The sequence below is a fragment of the Pipistrellus hanaki genome, assembly GCF_964339955.1.
Source record: "Pipistrellus hanaki genome assembly, chromosome: 12".
In the NCBI taxonomy this organism is placed as follows: Eukaryota; Metazoa; Chordata; class Mammalia; order Chiroptera; family Vespertilionidae; genus Pipistrellus; species Pipistrellus hanaki.
In genome coordinates this window covers 54,609,079-54,625,921 of record NC_140514.1, presented here as the reverse complement: position 1 = coordinate 54,625,921, position 16,843 = coordinate 54,609,079, and the positions used below count along the sequence as shown (strand labels likewise).

Here is a 16,843-nt window from a genome sequence, read left to right as displayed (position 1 = left end):
TGGTCTGTGTGTGGAATTGGGGCTCTACCTTAGGGATCATCTTCCTTCTTACATTCACAAGTAGCAAAGACCAAGGCCTGGCCTTCTCTCCTTCTTCAATATACAAGATAGGAGCTTCTAAATTCACACCAAAAAAATAACAGGATTTGTCAGGAAAACTATGCATTAAAAAACATACTATGTCATCATAGGCTGCAATGTTACCGATTTGCTTCTGAACCTGTGAGAGATTACACTTTTCCATCTCAGTAACATTAGGCTTGGCCATATGGCTTGCTTTGGCCAATGTAATGTGAGAAAAAGTGACGTCCATCATTAAGTTTTAAGAGCCTTCTTGCTTCTTTTTCCTCTGCCAAGAAAGCGGCGTTTCCCAGAGAGGAGTGCTCTTTCAGTCTAAATCTCAGGGAGATTTTGGGTTTGGTTGTGGTCACAGCATCATCTAATGAAGGCTGAATAATACAGACCAGAAGCTAGAAAAATTGAACCAAGAATTAAAAATAAGCATAATGTAATATACTTGAGAAATGGCAAGATATTAGGAAAAAGCAAGAAATCAAAAGAAAATCTTAGTACGTATAAAAAATAACATATAAAGGCAACAGACAGGTATGTAGGAAGCTATTAATGAGTCAGAAGAACAGATGACAACTTAGAATATTCTTTATATTGTTAAAATATTTTAAGGAAAATGGAGATATGTAGGCCATAACTAGAAGTGTTAATATTTGAAAACTGAAATGTAGAATTATTTGAAGAATATGAACAAAAATAATAAAGCAAACCCAAATTTTTTTAAAAAGCTGAAAGAATTGTTGATTGAAAGGCTTTATGAAGTGTCAATATCATGTAAACATCAAATCTAGTTCACCACACTTTACTCATTTTCATTTACGGCTTCAACAGACTCATCAATCCCAGGATCATGGAGACTGTCTTGGATTATTTTAAACGTTTTTCTCTTCTAGAATAGAATAACAATATTTTCTTTCCCTATTACCCCCAAAAGTCAGGCTCATAGGCATAAGGTCCACAAACTATGTAAATAAGAACTTATCACTGTCTTTTATAAACATCTAATGCATTTTTAAAGTTTATTTTGCCATCAGTTTGAGAATTTGCAATGCAGACATAAAGTTTTGCTGTTGTTAAGGTTAAATGTTTTCTAGTGCTTTTAAGGCCCAAACCAAGCCCTATCGGTCTTCTGAGAACTTATCACTGCAGATGCCACCACCTCTTACAAAAGTGGGAGCAGATGAGTTGGCTGCATTTGCAGTCACTGAAAGGCTGTGCCCAGATTGCCCGTGCAAGGTGGGATCCCACAGAAGACATTCTCTGCTCTACCCACAGAAGCAATATGTAATTAGTACTTGATTGAATAAAACTGGGAGAAGATGTATGTGCATCTCACAGGCCAGGAATTTGGCCTGTCATAAGCAGCAGTTATGACTACTTGCATAGACAGATTTAAAAATAAAACAAAGATTTTCAAGTGCCTGCCAGTTTGTCCAACAGCATCCTATGGCCTATAGCCCCAGCCAACATAAGGGCCAATATCATTCAGCCCTTAAGGAAAAAGCCCAAAAGTGGAACCAGGGTTTGGGTCCTGAGGGATAGAGGGTATCCAGAGGGAAGTTTATGAGCTCCTCAAATCAGGAGCCCCCAATGTGTGAAATCCCTCCTGCTTTGGGTGCAGACTTTCTCAGGAGCTGGATCCCTCACCCAACAGACTCATCAATCCCAGGATCATCACACAATTAAGGAAGTAGATCCAGTTGGGACCTCAAATCATGGCCATGATGCTGCAGAAAGAAGCTGTATAAAGACAGTATGGAAGATAGGTTCCCCCTCCTTAAGCTTTATACAGACATACAAGTAGACTAACAGTATACAAAAATTAAAATGTCCTCCCTACATCCTAAAAGTTACTGATTATGTGCTTTCTTCAACAAATTTGCTCTTTTACAACTCAAATGTCCTGTAGGCTAACTGACAACTAGTCATTCATTTCCCTAAGAATTCGAACTTAATGTTTTTCCTCCTGTGATCTCTATGCAATCAACCTTAGTTAAGACACAGAAAACAGGTATAAGATGGACAATCCTTCAAGAAGACAGATGAAAACTGTGGGGTTAGGAAACAATTCTGGAGGCTCTAGGAGTCTCAGATCCTTGATTTGCAAAGCCATTGAGGCTGCCCTGTCCTTTCTAACAGTGACCAAAGGAAAGGCCCTGGGCCCCACCCTACAAAAATTAACCCTCACTCAGATGAGAAGGGTCATCTACTTACTAGGTGTAGTGGTTAATAATGTGGATTTTTTTCAACAGATGGAGTTACACATATGTTGATATATGTGTGAATTGATTTGTATGCTATTTTGTTGTATTGACAAGCTTCAAAATTTTCATATGTCAAATTTGCTGAAGGTGTTAACATCATAGATATTTTTACCCTTAAAAATGTCAAATTTCGTGCCAAAAAAAGAGCATCTTTGGGAAGTTTTAATTCATTATTTTGAAGAAAAAGTTTTCAGATACTTTGGGAAGCTTATGGTGAACATGCTCCATCTTAAGATACTTGTGAACGCTGGTTTAAACACTTTAAAAGTGATGATTTTGATGTGATAGACAAAGAACGTCCAGGATAACCGAAAAAGTTTGAAGAACAACAATTATAAGCATTATTTAATGAAGATGCATGTCAAACTCAAAAACAACTTGCAGAAAGATTAAACGTTGCTCAGCAAACAATTTTCAGTCATTTACAAGCAATGGGAAAGATTTTAAAGAAAGGAAAATGGGTGCCACATCAGCTGAATGAAAGACAAATGGAAAACCAAAAAGTCATCAGTAAAATGTTGCTTCAGCGGCACGAAAGAAAGTCTTTCTTGCATTGAATTGTGATTGGCGATGAAAAGTGGATTTATTTTGAGAATCCCAAATGCACAAAATCATGGGTTCATCCAGGCCAACCATCAACATCGACTGCAAGGCCAAATCGCTGTGGGAAGAAGACAATGCTCTGCATTTGGTGGGATCAGGAAGGTGTGTGGTGTATTATGAGCTTCTAAAACCAGTGCAACTGTTAATACTGATCGATATCCGACAACAATCAATTTGAACCAGCTTTGATTGTGAAATGACCAGAATGTGCCAGAAGACATGCAAAATAATTTAGCTTCATGATAATATACAATCACACACTTCAAAACCAGTTAAAAGACATGTTAAAAGGTCTTGCTAGGAAGTATTAACCCACCCGTCTATTCACCAGACCTTGCTCCTTCAGATTAGCACTTGTTCTGATTAATGGCACACACACTTTCTGAGCAGCACTTCAAAACGTACGAAAAAGTGGAAAATTGGGTCTCTGAATGGTTTGCCTCAAAACAAGAAAAGTTCTATTGGGAAGGTATCCACAAATTACCTAAAGATGGGAAAAATGTGTAGCTAGTGATGGACATTACTTTGAATAAAGCACTTTTGATGTTTCTCTTGAAATTATCATGTTTTCTTTGATTATAAAATCCGCATTATTAACCAGTACACCTAGTATGTTGTTCAAAGAAGTTGGAGTAACAAGAACAGAGGGAAGGTCCCAGGAGGAGTGTCAGCAGGCGCCCTGCAGTGCTGGGCAGTTCACAGCCTTGGAAGCAGAAGGAGCACGCCTTGATCAGACCTCCTTATAGATGGCCTATGAACAGCTTTTCCTGCCACTCTTTTGTCTCAGTTCCCTTGGTGATATGAGCAGAATCGACAATAAGTGGGAGACTGAAGAGAGAGAAAGGTCACATTAAACCATGGAAAACTTTGGTCAAGTGCCAATTAATACATGCACTATAATTAAGCAGTGCATTAGCTCTCTGCTATGTAACAAATTACCACCAACTTAGAAGCTTAAAGTGATATCCATTTCTTATCTTACAATTCTGTAAGTCAAAAGTCCAGCATGCATAAAAGAGCTTGCCTTGTTTATCTGCTCAGGCCTTCACTCATCAAAGCTCAAAGTCCTCTTCTAAGCTCATGCAGGTCACTGACAGGATTTAGGATGCTCTCAGTCTCTTGCCCTACGGCCCCTCCATTTCTAAAACCAGCACAAAGCAAGTCCCTTGCATCAAACACCGCTCATGCTTCAAGTTTCTAACATTTCTGCCTCTGACTGCCACAGCCAGATGTAACAGGACTCAGGTTATCAGGACAGACCCCAGATCACCTCCCTATCTTAAAGATTAAGTGACTTTGGACCTTAATTATATTATCAAATCAATTACAGCAACATGGAGATTAGTGCTTGATTGAATACAACTGGGAGAAGATGCAGACCATCTTAGAATTCTGCCTGTCATAAGCAGCATGCATGACTGGCTAGACAGGTAGATTTAAAAATAAAACAAAGTTTTTCAAGTGTCTACTGGCGCTGTTTCCATTATGAGCTGCTTCAAAGACAGAAGCTGGGCCAAAGGGGATAGTGTGAATTATTTAGATAAACCAAGCTGAAGCAAATATGCAGCTGTTTTCTGAATGCAGAGCTAGCTACTAACTATTCATATTTTAGAAGAGTCTGAGGCTCCAAAGAATTAGGAAGCAGCAGCTATGAATTAGAAACTAGCTTTGGAAAGCAAGTTGCAATTCTGTGGTCAATGGCAGTTTCCTATGCCCCAGAAAGAGGACATGCAATGCCAGGAAACAGCTGAAAATATGGCTGAGCAACTGCCTTGAGACAAATCTTATGAATGACAGTGACACAGCACTCTTAATAACACAACTTTTGGCAGGAAATTGCACCAAATCAGTATGTACTACTTGTACCACTCAACTACCACACACTCAACCATCTTCTCAAACACATTGTAAATTGAGGGTTTAGCTAGGGTGCTGTGGAAAAGTTAGAAATTAAAAAGCTAAAGGCATCAAACATGCCTTTAGAAAAGAGGGCCTAGTACTTGATTTTCTTGGAATACCAAAAAGTGATAAGGGAGAAATGCCTTTCGCAAATGGAATTTAGCTTGAAAATAAAGATCTTCCTTTTAGCAAGTCTATTCAATCTCCGTAAGTCTCCATTTTAAGATTTAGATTTGAAATCAAGATCTTCTGCTCTTAATTGTGATTAAGAGCAGAAAATCTCAAAAGAACTCAGTAAACCAAGTTTCCACCCAAAACATCTTTTACAGTCTGCAATAAATGTTTGAAAGAAAGAGCTATGGAAAAAAGAAAATATTTAACAACACTGGCGTAAATAACTGGGGGAGGAAGGTAAGAGGTAGTGATGCCCAGATTATTCCAGCCAATTGTTAAAGAAAGGAGGAGAGGCTGGAGAGAAAGAAAATGAAGGCAGAGGACAAGGGGAACAAGAACTAAAGAAAAAATTTAAACAAAAATGGATGAAGACAAAGTCAGTCACTCTCTCCCACCCCCAGGTTTGTTTGTTTGTTTGTTTGTTTTTATTTTAAAAATACACTTTATTGATTTTTTTAAGAAAGGAAGGGAGAGGGATAGAGTTAGAAACACTGATGAGAGAGAAACATCGATCAGCTGCCTCCTGCACACCTCCTAATGGGGATGTGCCCGAAACCAAGGTACATGCCCCTGACCGGAATCGAACCTGGGACCTTTCAGTCTGCAGGCCTACATTCTATCTACTGAGAAAAACTGGTTAGGGCAAAGTCAATCATTTTTTATAAAAATTAGTTTAATTCACTAAGAAAGAAATTGTAGAGGGCAGTAGAGGCGTTCAGGTAGCAAGAGAAGCCAATACAGGGGGGTCTAGAAGTGGCCAGGGAAGTAGAGCAGCTTCCTGGCTAAAGAGCCTCAAACACTTTTGGAGGCTCAGTATGGCAACTAGATGCAACCTGGAGTGTTAAATTCGATCTCACTTAAAGTTCTTCCAGATACTGCAAAGGGCATCTTAAATTAAGAGTGACTTCTGGCCCTGGCCAGTGTGGTTCAGTTTGATTCCATTAGGGCACATGCCCCGTTTGTGGGTACAATCCCCCAGGCAGGGGACTGATGCTATGCTCTCACATTGTTGTTTCTCTCTCTTCTTTCTAAAAATTGATGAACTATCCTTTTTTTTTTTTTTTTTTTTTTTTTTTTAAAAAGAGTGACTCTGGTTTTAGCAAAAATTACAAGCAGTGTGAAAAGGTTCACTGAATACTTAAGACAAAACTTCAGTGAATCAGTTATGGTAGTGGGCAATGACAACTGCACAACATTTTTGGAAAAAATATTGTTCTCTTAAGGATACTTCCAAAGTTCTAAAATTACTGCTATATATATATATATATATATATATATATATCAAACCAATGAAATATGTACAGCATGGCATTAAATCAGCACATTGTTGGACCAAAAAGAAAAGGTATAGCAAATATTTAGTGTAGTCCAGCAAAAACACTTGAAAATGTAAAACTAATTTAATTGAAGCAAAAGAAATCAGCAGGCAATATTGTTAGATTTAATGTATTGTATGTAAGTGTTAAATATGAAATATGTGCCAGAGGTACAAAGATAAACAACATGTATTTCTCTCAGTAGCCTAGCCTGGTAGGGAGACAGACATCAAAACCATCAGGGCGATCACCAGTGCACTAACAGAAGCTAGAAGATGTCATGAATAATGAAGACTAACTCCATGTTTAATGCTTGATTATTGACAGTTTCAAGCCCCAAATGTCCCTTCACCTTATGCTCTACATCTGAGCAAAACAGTAAAAAAACCTGCACATTTTCTTTTCTTTAAAAAAAAAAATGTTTTATTGATTTTTTACAGAGAGGAAGAGAGAGGGATAGAGAGTTAGAAACATGGATGAGAGAGAAACATCGACCAGCTGCCTCTTGCACACCCCCTACTGGGGATGTGCCCACAACCAAGGTACATGCGCTTGACCGGAATCGAACCTGGGACCTTTCAGTCCGCAGGTCGACGCTCTATCCACTGAGCCAAACCGAAAAACCTGCATACTTTCCCTCTTGGATCTGGTGAAAAGTTCAAACCATGCAAGTCCGCCACACACTCCTCCCTTAGCCACAACCACAGCCAAGTCAGTCCCCTTTCTCTGCTCTCTCAAGCCATTTTCCAGACCCGCTTGGGAGCACACCCAGCTCTCCCCAGAAAACCTCATTATGTTAAACTTTTCATACCCTCTTGGTGTGCAGCATGTGATGCCATCAGGCTTGACATCTGGAGCTAATTTGGGGTGGGGATCCACCCCAGTTCTGTGAGTGACCACAACCCCGTGGAACAGGGAGAAAGCAGTCTCCACCTCTCTGGGGAAGCTGGGGAAGGCCTGCTTCACAAGGGACAGCCATCCTCCACAGCAGTGAAGGCCATTAGGGGTTCTTCCCTGCTGGAGGGAGGCTACAGAATGGTCTGAAGAGCAGTCTGTGAACCTGTTATCACTGTAGCAAAGATCTGTTGGCAGTGGGAAGAACAAGCCAATGCAGAGGGGCAGGAATAAGCAGCACAGAGTAGCCCTGGAGCTGAGGGAAAAGGTGGGTCCTGTTGTCCCCAGTCCCAGCTGCACCTCTGACCTTCCTTAGACATATTCCTGTCCTCAGCATTCCTTCCAATATAGTATGCTCATTTTTGCCTCAACTAGTTTCAGTGAGATTTCTATCCCTTAGAACCAAACAACTACAGCACGACCAAAGCAGGGAAATTAAAGGCACTGTTATGACTGTTAATTGTCTTACAATACAGTAATGGTACTGCAGTCATGGAGAATGTCCTTATATATGCAAGTGTCTACTGAAGAACACAGGAATAAAATGTCATAATATCTGCCACTTTCAAATAATTCAAAATCAACAAAAGTGAGGTAATATATGGCAGAAATGTTCATTACTGAATTTGGGCTAACAGTACACTCATCATCTGTTCTTTATATTTTTGTGACTACATAAAAGCTTCCATAAAAAGTATTTTTATATGGAAGACTCCTAAAGTATGTATAACATACCTAGAGCTTAGAAAGACCAGGTATTTCAGAACATGGTACGTTAAGTATTTCTCCACAGGTGTAGTTTAGGGTGAGGTGGCATATAAGAAAGATAAGGGACAGACTTGATGTTAAGACTTTTAGTATTTATCCTGAAGACATTAGAAAACCATTAAAAAACTTTTTGGGAGGAGTACAGAAAATGACATGATCTGATTCTGATAGTACAGAGATTTCTCTGTTGGTAGTATATACATCATCAACTGGAAAATGGCAGGCATGTGGTCACAGTCTAGGTAAGACATGACAAAGACATGAATAAGAGGAGAAGAGTGGGCAATGAAAGTTAGAGAGGAGCAGACATGAAAAGCCGACAGGATTGTGGTTAAGGATTGGGTGGGAAAAGGGATGGGGCAGTTTGAGGGAAAGGAACCAGAAAGCCTCAAGATTCAGGCTCTGCTGACTGGTTGGCACCATTCATAGAGATTGGGGACACAGAAGCAAGAGCAGGACACACTGAGGTTAAGGTGTTGAGGACGCATGGTGAGTGATGGTAGGGTGAAGAGGACAGTACAGATTGGGAAACCATAGGCAGAGGCCAAAGGTTTGAAAGAGATCACCAACTAAGAAGTGCGGGGCTGGTTGAAAAGGGCTAAGGAAACAGAACAGCCAGCTAGGGACAGACAGAAGAATAGAATCCTGAAAGCAACTAAGAAAAAAGAGCCTTAGACACAGGAGGAAAACACAGAGAGTGGTTCACAGGGTAGAGGGAGAGAAGAGTTGAGAGGGAGGAATAGGTCAACAATGCCATGTACTCTACAATAGATCAAGAAAGCAAGAATAGTCAGTGCTACCTAACAAAAAGACCTGAAGCTAGGCAGTTTTGGATTAATTAATTCAGCAGTTTGACAATATGGTCAAGGGCACAAGTTTTTTCCATTTTTCTTCTGTGTCAGACGAACTTCGCTGACTTTGTCCTCAGCTAGCACTTCTGATTACCAGAGTTGCCGTGGCACCACAGGAATCACATGTAGACAATACTCAGCAAGGAAGAAGGGTATTTCTTTATTGTATCTATCTCTGAGTAAGAAGTGAAAGAAAAAAAAAAAGAAAAAAAAAATTTCTTCCCCAGAAATCCTTTAGTAGACCAGACCTCATTATGTCGGGTAAAATGGAATCACATCTATCCCTGAATTGTTCACAAACAAGAATGGGATTATTACAGCTGACGTAGATTAATCAGGATTTACTACTGAGCAAGGAACAGGATCACTTATCTTAAGGGCTGGATAACTGCAGGGGGGTGGGGGGAGGCGGGCGGGCAAAAACCCCCAAAACAAACTGGCAATGTATGAACAAAAATGCAGGGTGGGGTGGATGGTGACTAACCTGGCATGGGGATATGAAAATGGGCCATTCTATACTAAGATATCCTAATATATTTCATTTTCCACTTAATATCCATTTAAGAAAGAGCAGGGATTTTTTGAGGCAAAAACAGAAAAGGAGTCCATGAAGGAAAAAATTTCAATAACTAAGTTTTATGTTTCTGAGAGTGAAAAACAAACATATTTTAAAAAAGGATATGTGCTAACACATCTCTGATTTCCTTTAGCAATCAGTTAATTTCTTACTCAGTGATCATTTGCTTTCTGCAAAACAATTCATTGTTTATTCTAAAGTATGTTCAAGTTTCATAAAAACAAACCTTAACTTTAAAAATGCCTGACAAAAAATTTAAAAATAAAAATGCCAGGCAAATTCTTTCATTCACATCCCCTCTGATTTTCTACAGTCAAAAGTTCTAAATTTAGAAAACTCTGTTTATATTCATGTGGTGGTTTTGAAATAAGGATTTATGAGAATTCAGTTTCTCCTATTTGGGGTGGGTCATTATTTAAATTGTTGAGGGGCAGATAATTTGGAACAAGAATTCCTAATTCCAATTAAGGTATTCTGAATTCCTAAAAACTTTTTATTTCAAGGGATCCATGAAATTTGCAAAACTCCCTCAAAAAAAAAAAAAAAAAACACAACACAAAAAACAAAAAACCAAACTAATGAAGCAAAAAAGAGTTGAGTATAACTTTTGAAATAATCTGTCTAGAATGCCTACTACTAAGATTTTCAAAGTAAAAACTCGCTATTTTAGACTAAAAATATTAGTACTATACACTGATCTCCTCTGCCCCACCCTCATATATACTCATATACCCTCGTTTTGCTCACACAATAGCCTTAGAATGGAGTTCATCAGTTTTTATTCTAATCTTTCTAACTCACCAGAAGGGCATTACTGAAGCAATTATATCATTTAAGATATTCTTTTAATCCACCTGCTAAAGTGGGTTGAAACCAAATATGGGTGAAGACTTCCCCTAGTGTATTTGCAATGTGCAAAATCCGAGACTCAGAAGTAGAAGGTGAGCTAGAGATATAGTTTGAGGAAGCAAGTCTGTAGCTGAACACTGTCTTTCTGTGGGATTTGCTCTAGTTTGCTCTTCTGGGATGGTGATACTATTATTTTTAAAAAATCTCCTCTTTTCCCCATTGACCCCTTTTAGCCCACCCCCGACCCTAGGACTTCATGTCCATAGGTTTATGCATATACTCATACAAGTTCTTTGGTTGATCTCTTCCCATCCATCCACCCACCCATTCCGTCCTTCCCTATGAGACTTGACAGTCTGTTCCATGTTTCTATGTCTCCAGATCTATTTTGCTCATCAGATTCTACATATGTGGTTTCGCTGATTTTTTGTTGTTGTTTTGTTTTTTGTTTTTTTATCTCTATGCCATTTATTTCTGCTCTGATTTTTATTGTTTCCTTCCTTCTACTTACTCTGGGCTTTTCTTATTGTTCCTGTTCTCATTCTTTAAGGTGTAGTGTTAGTTTTTTGTTTTTTTCGTGTGTGTTTGTGTGTGTGTGTGTGTGTGTGTGTGTGTGTGGCAGGCCTGTAGTGCTTCCCTCTTAGGACGCTGTATCCCATAGATTTTGGTTTTTTTGTGTGATCATTTTCATTTGTTTCTAGCAAGTTTTTTTTATTTCTTTCTTGATCTCATTGGTAATCCATTCACTGTTTAATAACATGCTATTTAAGCTCCATGAGTTAAATGCTTTTACTGTAGTTGATTAACGTTATTGTTTTGATGGTGTATAAAAGGTTGTACTTTAGACCTGTCAAGTGTGGCTCAGTTAGTTGAGTGTTGTCCCATGCACAGAGTGTTGCAGGCTTCATCTTTGGTCCAGGTGGATTCAGCTGACTTGATTTTCTCTCTAACATCAATGTTTCTCTCTCTCTCTGTCTCTTTCTCAAATCATTTTTTTTTTTAAAGTTTATACTTTAAAAGCATATGTATCTCTCTGGCCAGGTGGCTCAGTTGGTTGGAGCATCATCCTAAACACCTAAAAAAGGGTAGCGAGTTCCATTCCTGGTCAGGGCACATACCTAGGATGTGGGTTCAATCCCTGGCTGGGGAGCATATGGGAGGCAATGAAACAATGTTTTCTCTCTGACATCAATGTTCCTTTCTCTCTCCCTCACTTCTCCCCTCTCTAAATAATAACAAAAACACACACTCAGGTGAGGATTAAAAAATAAAAATAAAAGCACATGTATTAAACAAATAGTATATCCTTCTATATACACAGGAAGCATTTAAATAATAAAAATGGAAATTAAGCACTAATCAGAAAAGGTAACCTATAAATTTTATTCTGCTCCTAAAGATAGGAGTTTCTGAAAAAGAGACTAAAATATGTGAGTAGTTTTCAAATTTCAAAAGTTAATATTTTATGTTTGGTTCATAATATTGTTTCCCATATGTAAACTGCATTAAAAATTATTCGTTTCCCTGGTGACTTGAACATTAACTTTTTCATACAGATAACACAGACAAAAGGCAAGACAATGCATGAATAAAGAAAGTATACACAGTAGCTGAAAGGAATAACTATGGTCTGAACATTTTAAACTTACTGTTCATGGAAATCCAGCATTGGTGGTTCAAATCGTATAGGCCTGCAATTACCCCGATACAGAGATATACTGCAAGTAAAAAGAAAACAGCATAAGAAGCAATTCCTCAAATAACCTATTTCCCAAACCAAAGTCTGACACTTAAATTTTGTCACAAAAACATATCTTTAAGAAAGGTTAAGTCTAATGTTCTATTAGGGATGTGCATTACTTTATTAGAGCATATCACTAAATGTGTGTTTTAACAAAATTAAAAAAACAATAACAAAAAAACACACAACAACACCGGAATAGTTTCCCTATGGAAAGGTAATGCACAAACAAACTAATCAGATAGACAAAATGTTAAAATTTATTTGGTTGATAAAAATTGATAATAGTATACCTTAACATGTTCACTTGGATTTTTTATATATGTACAATGAACCATAGATAATGCAACTACACATACTTGGAAGACAATATACATATAACTAAAATGGCAAAGAAGCTTTAGCTGGTTTGGCTTAGTGGATAGAGCATTGGCTTGCAGACTAAAGGATCCTGGGTTTGATTTTAGTCAAGGGAATGTACCTCGGTTGCAGGCTCGATCCCTGGCCTTGGTCAAGGTGCCTGCGAGAGGCAACCAATCAATGTGTCTCTCTCTCATACTGATGTTTCTCTCTGTCTCTTCCCCTCCCTTCCACTCTCTCTAAAATTCAATTTAAAAAATGACCAAAGAATTAAATAAAAATTAATTTTGGAATAGAAATTTCCAAGAACTGACATACCTTTTTAACCTGAGAGTCTGGTACACACTGAATTATGCCATCTTGGCCTAAATATTTGAGTATCCTGTTTAACCATCCCATTTGGTACTAGTTCTTCCCACTAGAACAGGTTTCAGAATAGCAAACCTCCTCAGCATCACTACGATCTCACAGTGATGCTAAATATAAACGACCTGGGGGTTGAGTCCACATAACTACAGTCATCTGTTTACATATCAAGAAAGTCAGAAATTCAGTCGACCACTAAAGTTTCTAAATAGTCCATATTTATCTTTCTGTTGCATTTTAAGAAATGATATAAGAGCAAAATTCATTCTGGAAGATGACTATTTTCATCACCACCACAATTTACAAGAACACAAGCTTCAAATTATACAGTAATTTTACAAAAAAAAAAAAAAACCACAGAGAAAATACATTAGAATATACAAAATATGTAGGAAATTTAGCTTTAACTCAATTCTATAATGATTAAATAGTCTGAGGAGTGGAATAACTGAACTAAAAGCTCTAAAGTCAAACGTGTTTTTAGCCCTACCCAATTAAGATCAATCCTCTGTGCTGCTTGAAAATCTATCTACAAATGGTGAACAGCAAAGATGTTCAAACAAGAAGAAAATACCCAACATTAAGATAATATTGTACTAAAACACAAAACTAAATATGTTGGGACAAAGAGGGCCAATTTCTCAAAGACATCTGTTACATGCAGCAAGAACTACAGAATCTATTCTTGATTTCTGTCCTTCTAAGACATGATGTAACTCTGGCTCCTCTGAAACAAGAGATACTACTACTGATAACGTTCATCGGTTTTAATGGTGTGAAAGCCAAACTTGCATGACCTCTTAATCCAATCAAGGGAAAAGCATAGCGCATAAAGTAAATATGTATAACTTATTCATCTATACTAATAAGAGAAGTATGTAAAAAATGACCGTCACTTCACGACGCCCACAGCCAATCAGGAGTGACTATGCAAATTAACCAGACAAAGATGGTGGCAGCCCCAATCCCCCGCCGCTTGGGGCCTCTGAGCAGCCCGCCTCCTCAGGGCCTCCCTGCTGTGCTCCACACCTGTCAACTGTCCTTGCAGCCTCCCTGGTGCCCAGCCCCTGGCCTCAGAGGCAATCCTCTGGTACCTGAGGTCATAGCTCCCAGTGTCTGCCACCTCCCTACCTCACCCCTGTGACCTTGGCTAAACTGAGACCTGAGCTATGGACAGATACTACCAGCTGACCAATCAAGCCTCCTAAGCTGAGTGGTGAAGGACTATTTCTGCTGAAGCAGGTGATAAAATCTGAAAGAGGACACCACTTACTCTAACGCAGGGGTCTTCAAACTACGGCCCGCGGGCCACATGCGGCCCGCAGAGGAGTCTGATCCGGCCCACCAGGTTTTTTGGGCAGTGAGCGCAGCCGAGGTGTTACAGTAGGAATTAGTAGTTCATATAGTCCGGCCCTCCAGCTCTCTGAGGGACCGTGATCTGGCCCCCACTTTAAAAAGTTTGAGGACCCCTGCTCTAACGTGTAGTTACCAAGGAAAAAAATAGCCAGTAAGGAGGGAATATACTAATTGACTGCCACACCCTCAAAGACAGTGGCACCCAGTCCCCTCAGCTCTGTCTTTTGAGTCCCCCAATCCCTCGCCACCCAGGGCCAGCCTGAGGTACAGGCAAGCCTCAGATGGTGGCTGCTTAGCTGTCTAGGGCTGCCTGAGGCTCAGGTAACCAGGGCCAGCTGAGGCTTGCACTGCCAGCAGTGGTAGCTGCAGAGGTGTGATGGGGTGTCACCTTCTTCTGATCACCAGGTCACCTCCCGCCCCTGAGGGCTCCCGGTTTGTGAGAGGGGGCAGGCCAGGCTGGGGGACCTGCCCTCCAGTGCATGAATTTTCTGTTTGGTATAAGAATTCCATGTTTGGCAGAATTCCATGTTTGGTATAAGAACAGTCAAAGAGAAGGCAACACTGAGCTGGCAATCAGAAGAGAATGAATTCTGCCCTGGCCAGGATCTCAGTTGGTTGGAGTGTCGTCCCATATAGCAAAAAGGTTGTGGGTTCAATTCCCAGCCAGGGCACATATCTAGGCTGAGGTTCAATCCCCAGTTGGCCACAGACATCTGGCAACTAACTGATGTTTCTCTCTCACACTGATGCACTCCCCCAAAAAACCAATATACATATCCTCAGGTGAGGATTAGAAACAAATAGAAGATAATGAATTCTAACTAAACTTGGGCACATCCCTTGGTTGGATGAGTCTCAGCTTCTTCACATATCAAACAAAGGGGCTCAATAAGACAATCTATTGGGATCTCCTGTTAGAATAATCTGATTATATGATAACTTTCATCTAACTGACATTTTCAAACCCAAACTCTGACACTTTTATAGAAGTTTGTATTTGGACTGAGAAAAATTACAATTTCTATTCTGAAACAACTATGTATTTACAATTTCTATTGTTCACGACTGCAAATTTTATTTTATATTTCCATTTCACATATACATTTCCATGAAAGTTATTCATATTTAAATGAGAGTTCAGGCACTGTTTAATTTGACTGTGCAACACTGAACCACATATAAAAAGGGCTGGCTATGTTCTTCCAGTGTGAAGCTATGTTCTGATCATTACTGCTAGGTAAGTACGAAGACTATATTTTCTCCAAGTCATGTGCTTTAAACAAATGATTTATTAAATATAATTCATAAATACAGATCTTTAGGGTTTTTTGTTTTTCTTTTTGCTTTATTTTATTTCATTGATTAATAGAGAAAGAAGAAGGAAGGGGGGAGAAGGAGGGAGAGAAGAAGAGAGAAAGAGAGGAATGAGAGGGAGAGGGACCTGGGCAGAGAGAAAGAAACATCTGTATCAGAGAGACACAACTGGTAGCCTCCAGCAGGTGTCCCAATCCAGGCCAGGGAGTGAACCCACAACCAAGTATGTGCCTTGACTGAGAATTGAACCAGCGATCCTTCGGTGCACAGGCCAACACTGTAACCACTGAGCAACACCAGCCAGGGCCAACTCTTTAGTTTTTAGTTGGTTGGTATGAGCTAAAATGTAAGTTTAAACTTGTATATGACCATAGATTGAACTGCATCCTCCCAAAATTCATATGTTGAAATCCTATTGACAATTGACGGCATTCGGAGATGGAGCTTTTGGGAGGTAATTAGGGTTAGATGAGGTCATCAGGGTTAGGCCCTTAGAAGAAGAGACCCCAGAAGGCTTGTTTCCTCTTTCTCTCTCTGCCATGTGAGGACAAAGGGAGCCCACTGGGGAGCCAAATCTGCTGGGAACTTGATCTTGAACTCCCTACCTCTAGAACTGTGAGAAATAAATGTCTGTTGCTTAGCCGCCCAATCTGTGTGGTATTCTGTTGTAGCAGCCTGTGCTGACTAAACATCTGTTTACTGTCTAATCCAGTCCATACCATATGGCATTACTGCATACCAATTTGAACCTAAAGTTTATCTAATTCATTGTCTCAGTGAGAAAAAAAGGTATGATTGTTTTAAAACTTATCTACAAATTCTCCAATATTCCTGCTATCAATAGGTGTAAATCTCTGCCTCCATCTCACAATGCCTTAATTCCATGCCAACCTAAATGACCAAAAACATATGAAAGAAGTCACACTATATGAGGATATGTCATAGAAGGTGATCCAGCTCCCACTGGCTCTCCTTGGATGTTCACTCTTGGAATCCAGCCACATGCAGTAGAATAAAGAAGCCCAAAGCTTTGCAAAAGACCACACAGAGGGGCCCACAAGCAGGGGTTCTAGGTAACTGCTCAGCTGAAGTCCCAGGTGACAAGCTAGCACCAGCAGGAGAGCAATGCTATCTCCAGCCCCCTGCCACTGAGCCATTCCCAGAGCTGGAGTGTCCCCACTGAGGCCCTGACCACCATGGAGCAGAGGCAAGCTGTCTCTGCTGAGCTCTGCCTGAAGTCCTGCCCTACAGTGTCTGACAGTATAGCACGATGATTATTTTTTGCCAGTAAGTTTCAGGATAGTTCATTAGACAGATGTAGATAACAGATAAGTGGAACGTAAGATCAGATTATCATTATGTATTCATGTAAATTCTTCATTATATGAGGAAAATAACTCAAAGCCCAGATCTTGATCATGATGAATAAGATCATTTTC

The 16,843-nt window shown here is 39.6% G+C and overlaps 1 protein-coding gene across 2 annotated transcripts in view; it reads right to left on the bottom strand.

Moving 5' to 3' along the window:
• The window catches only part of TMEM131 (transmembrane protein 131), a 161,187-nt gene that overhangs the window by 84,849 nt on the left and 59,495 nt on the right, over window positions 1-16,843 (bottom strand). For both annotated transcript variants that reach the window (XM_084900319.1, XM_084900318.1), the window contains exon 4: window positions 11,917-11,985. In XM_084900319.1, the coding sequence (XP_084756445.1) occupies window positions 11,917-11,985 (69 nt within the window). The remainder of the gene's footprint in view (window positions 1-11,916; window positions 11,986-16,843) is intronic.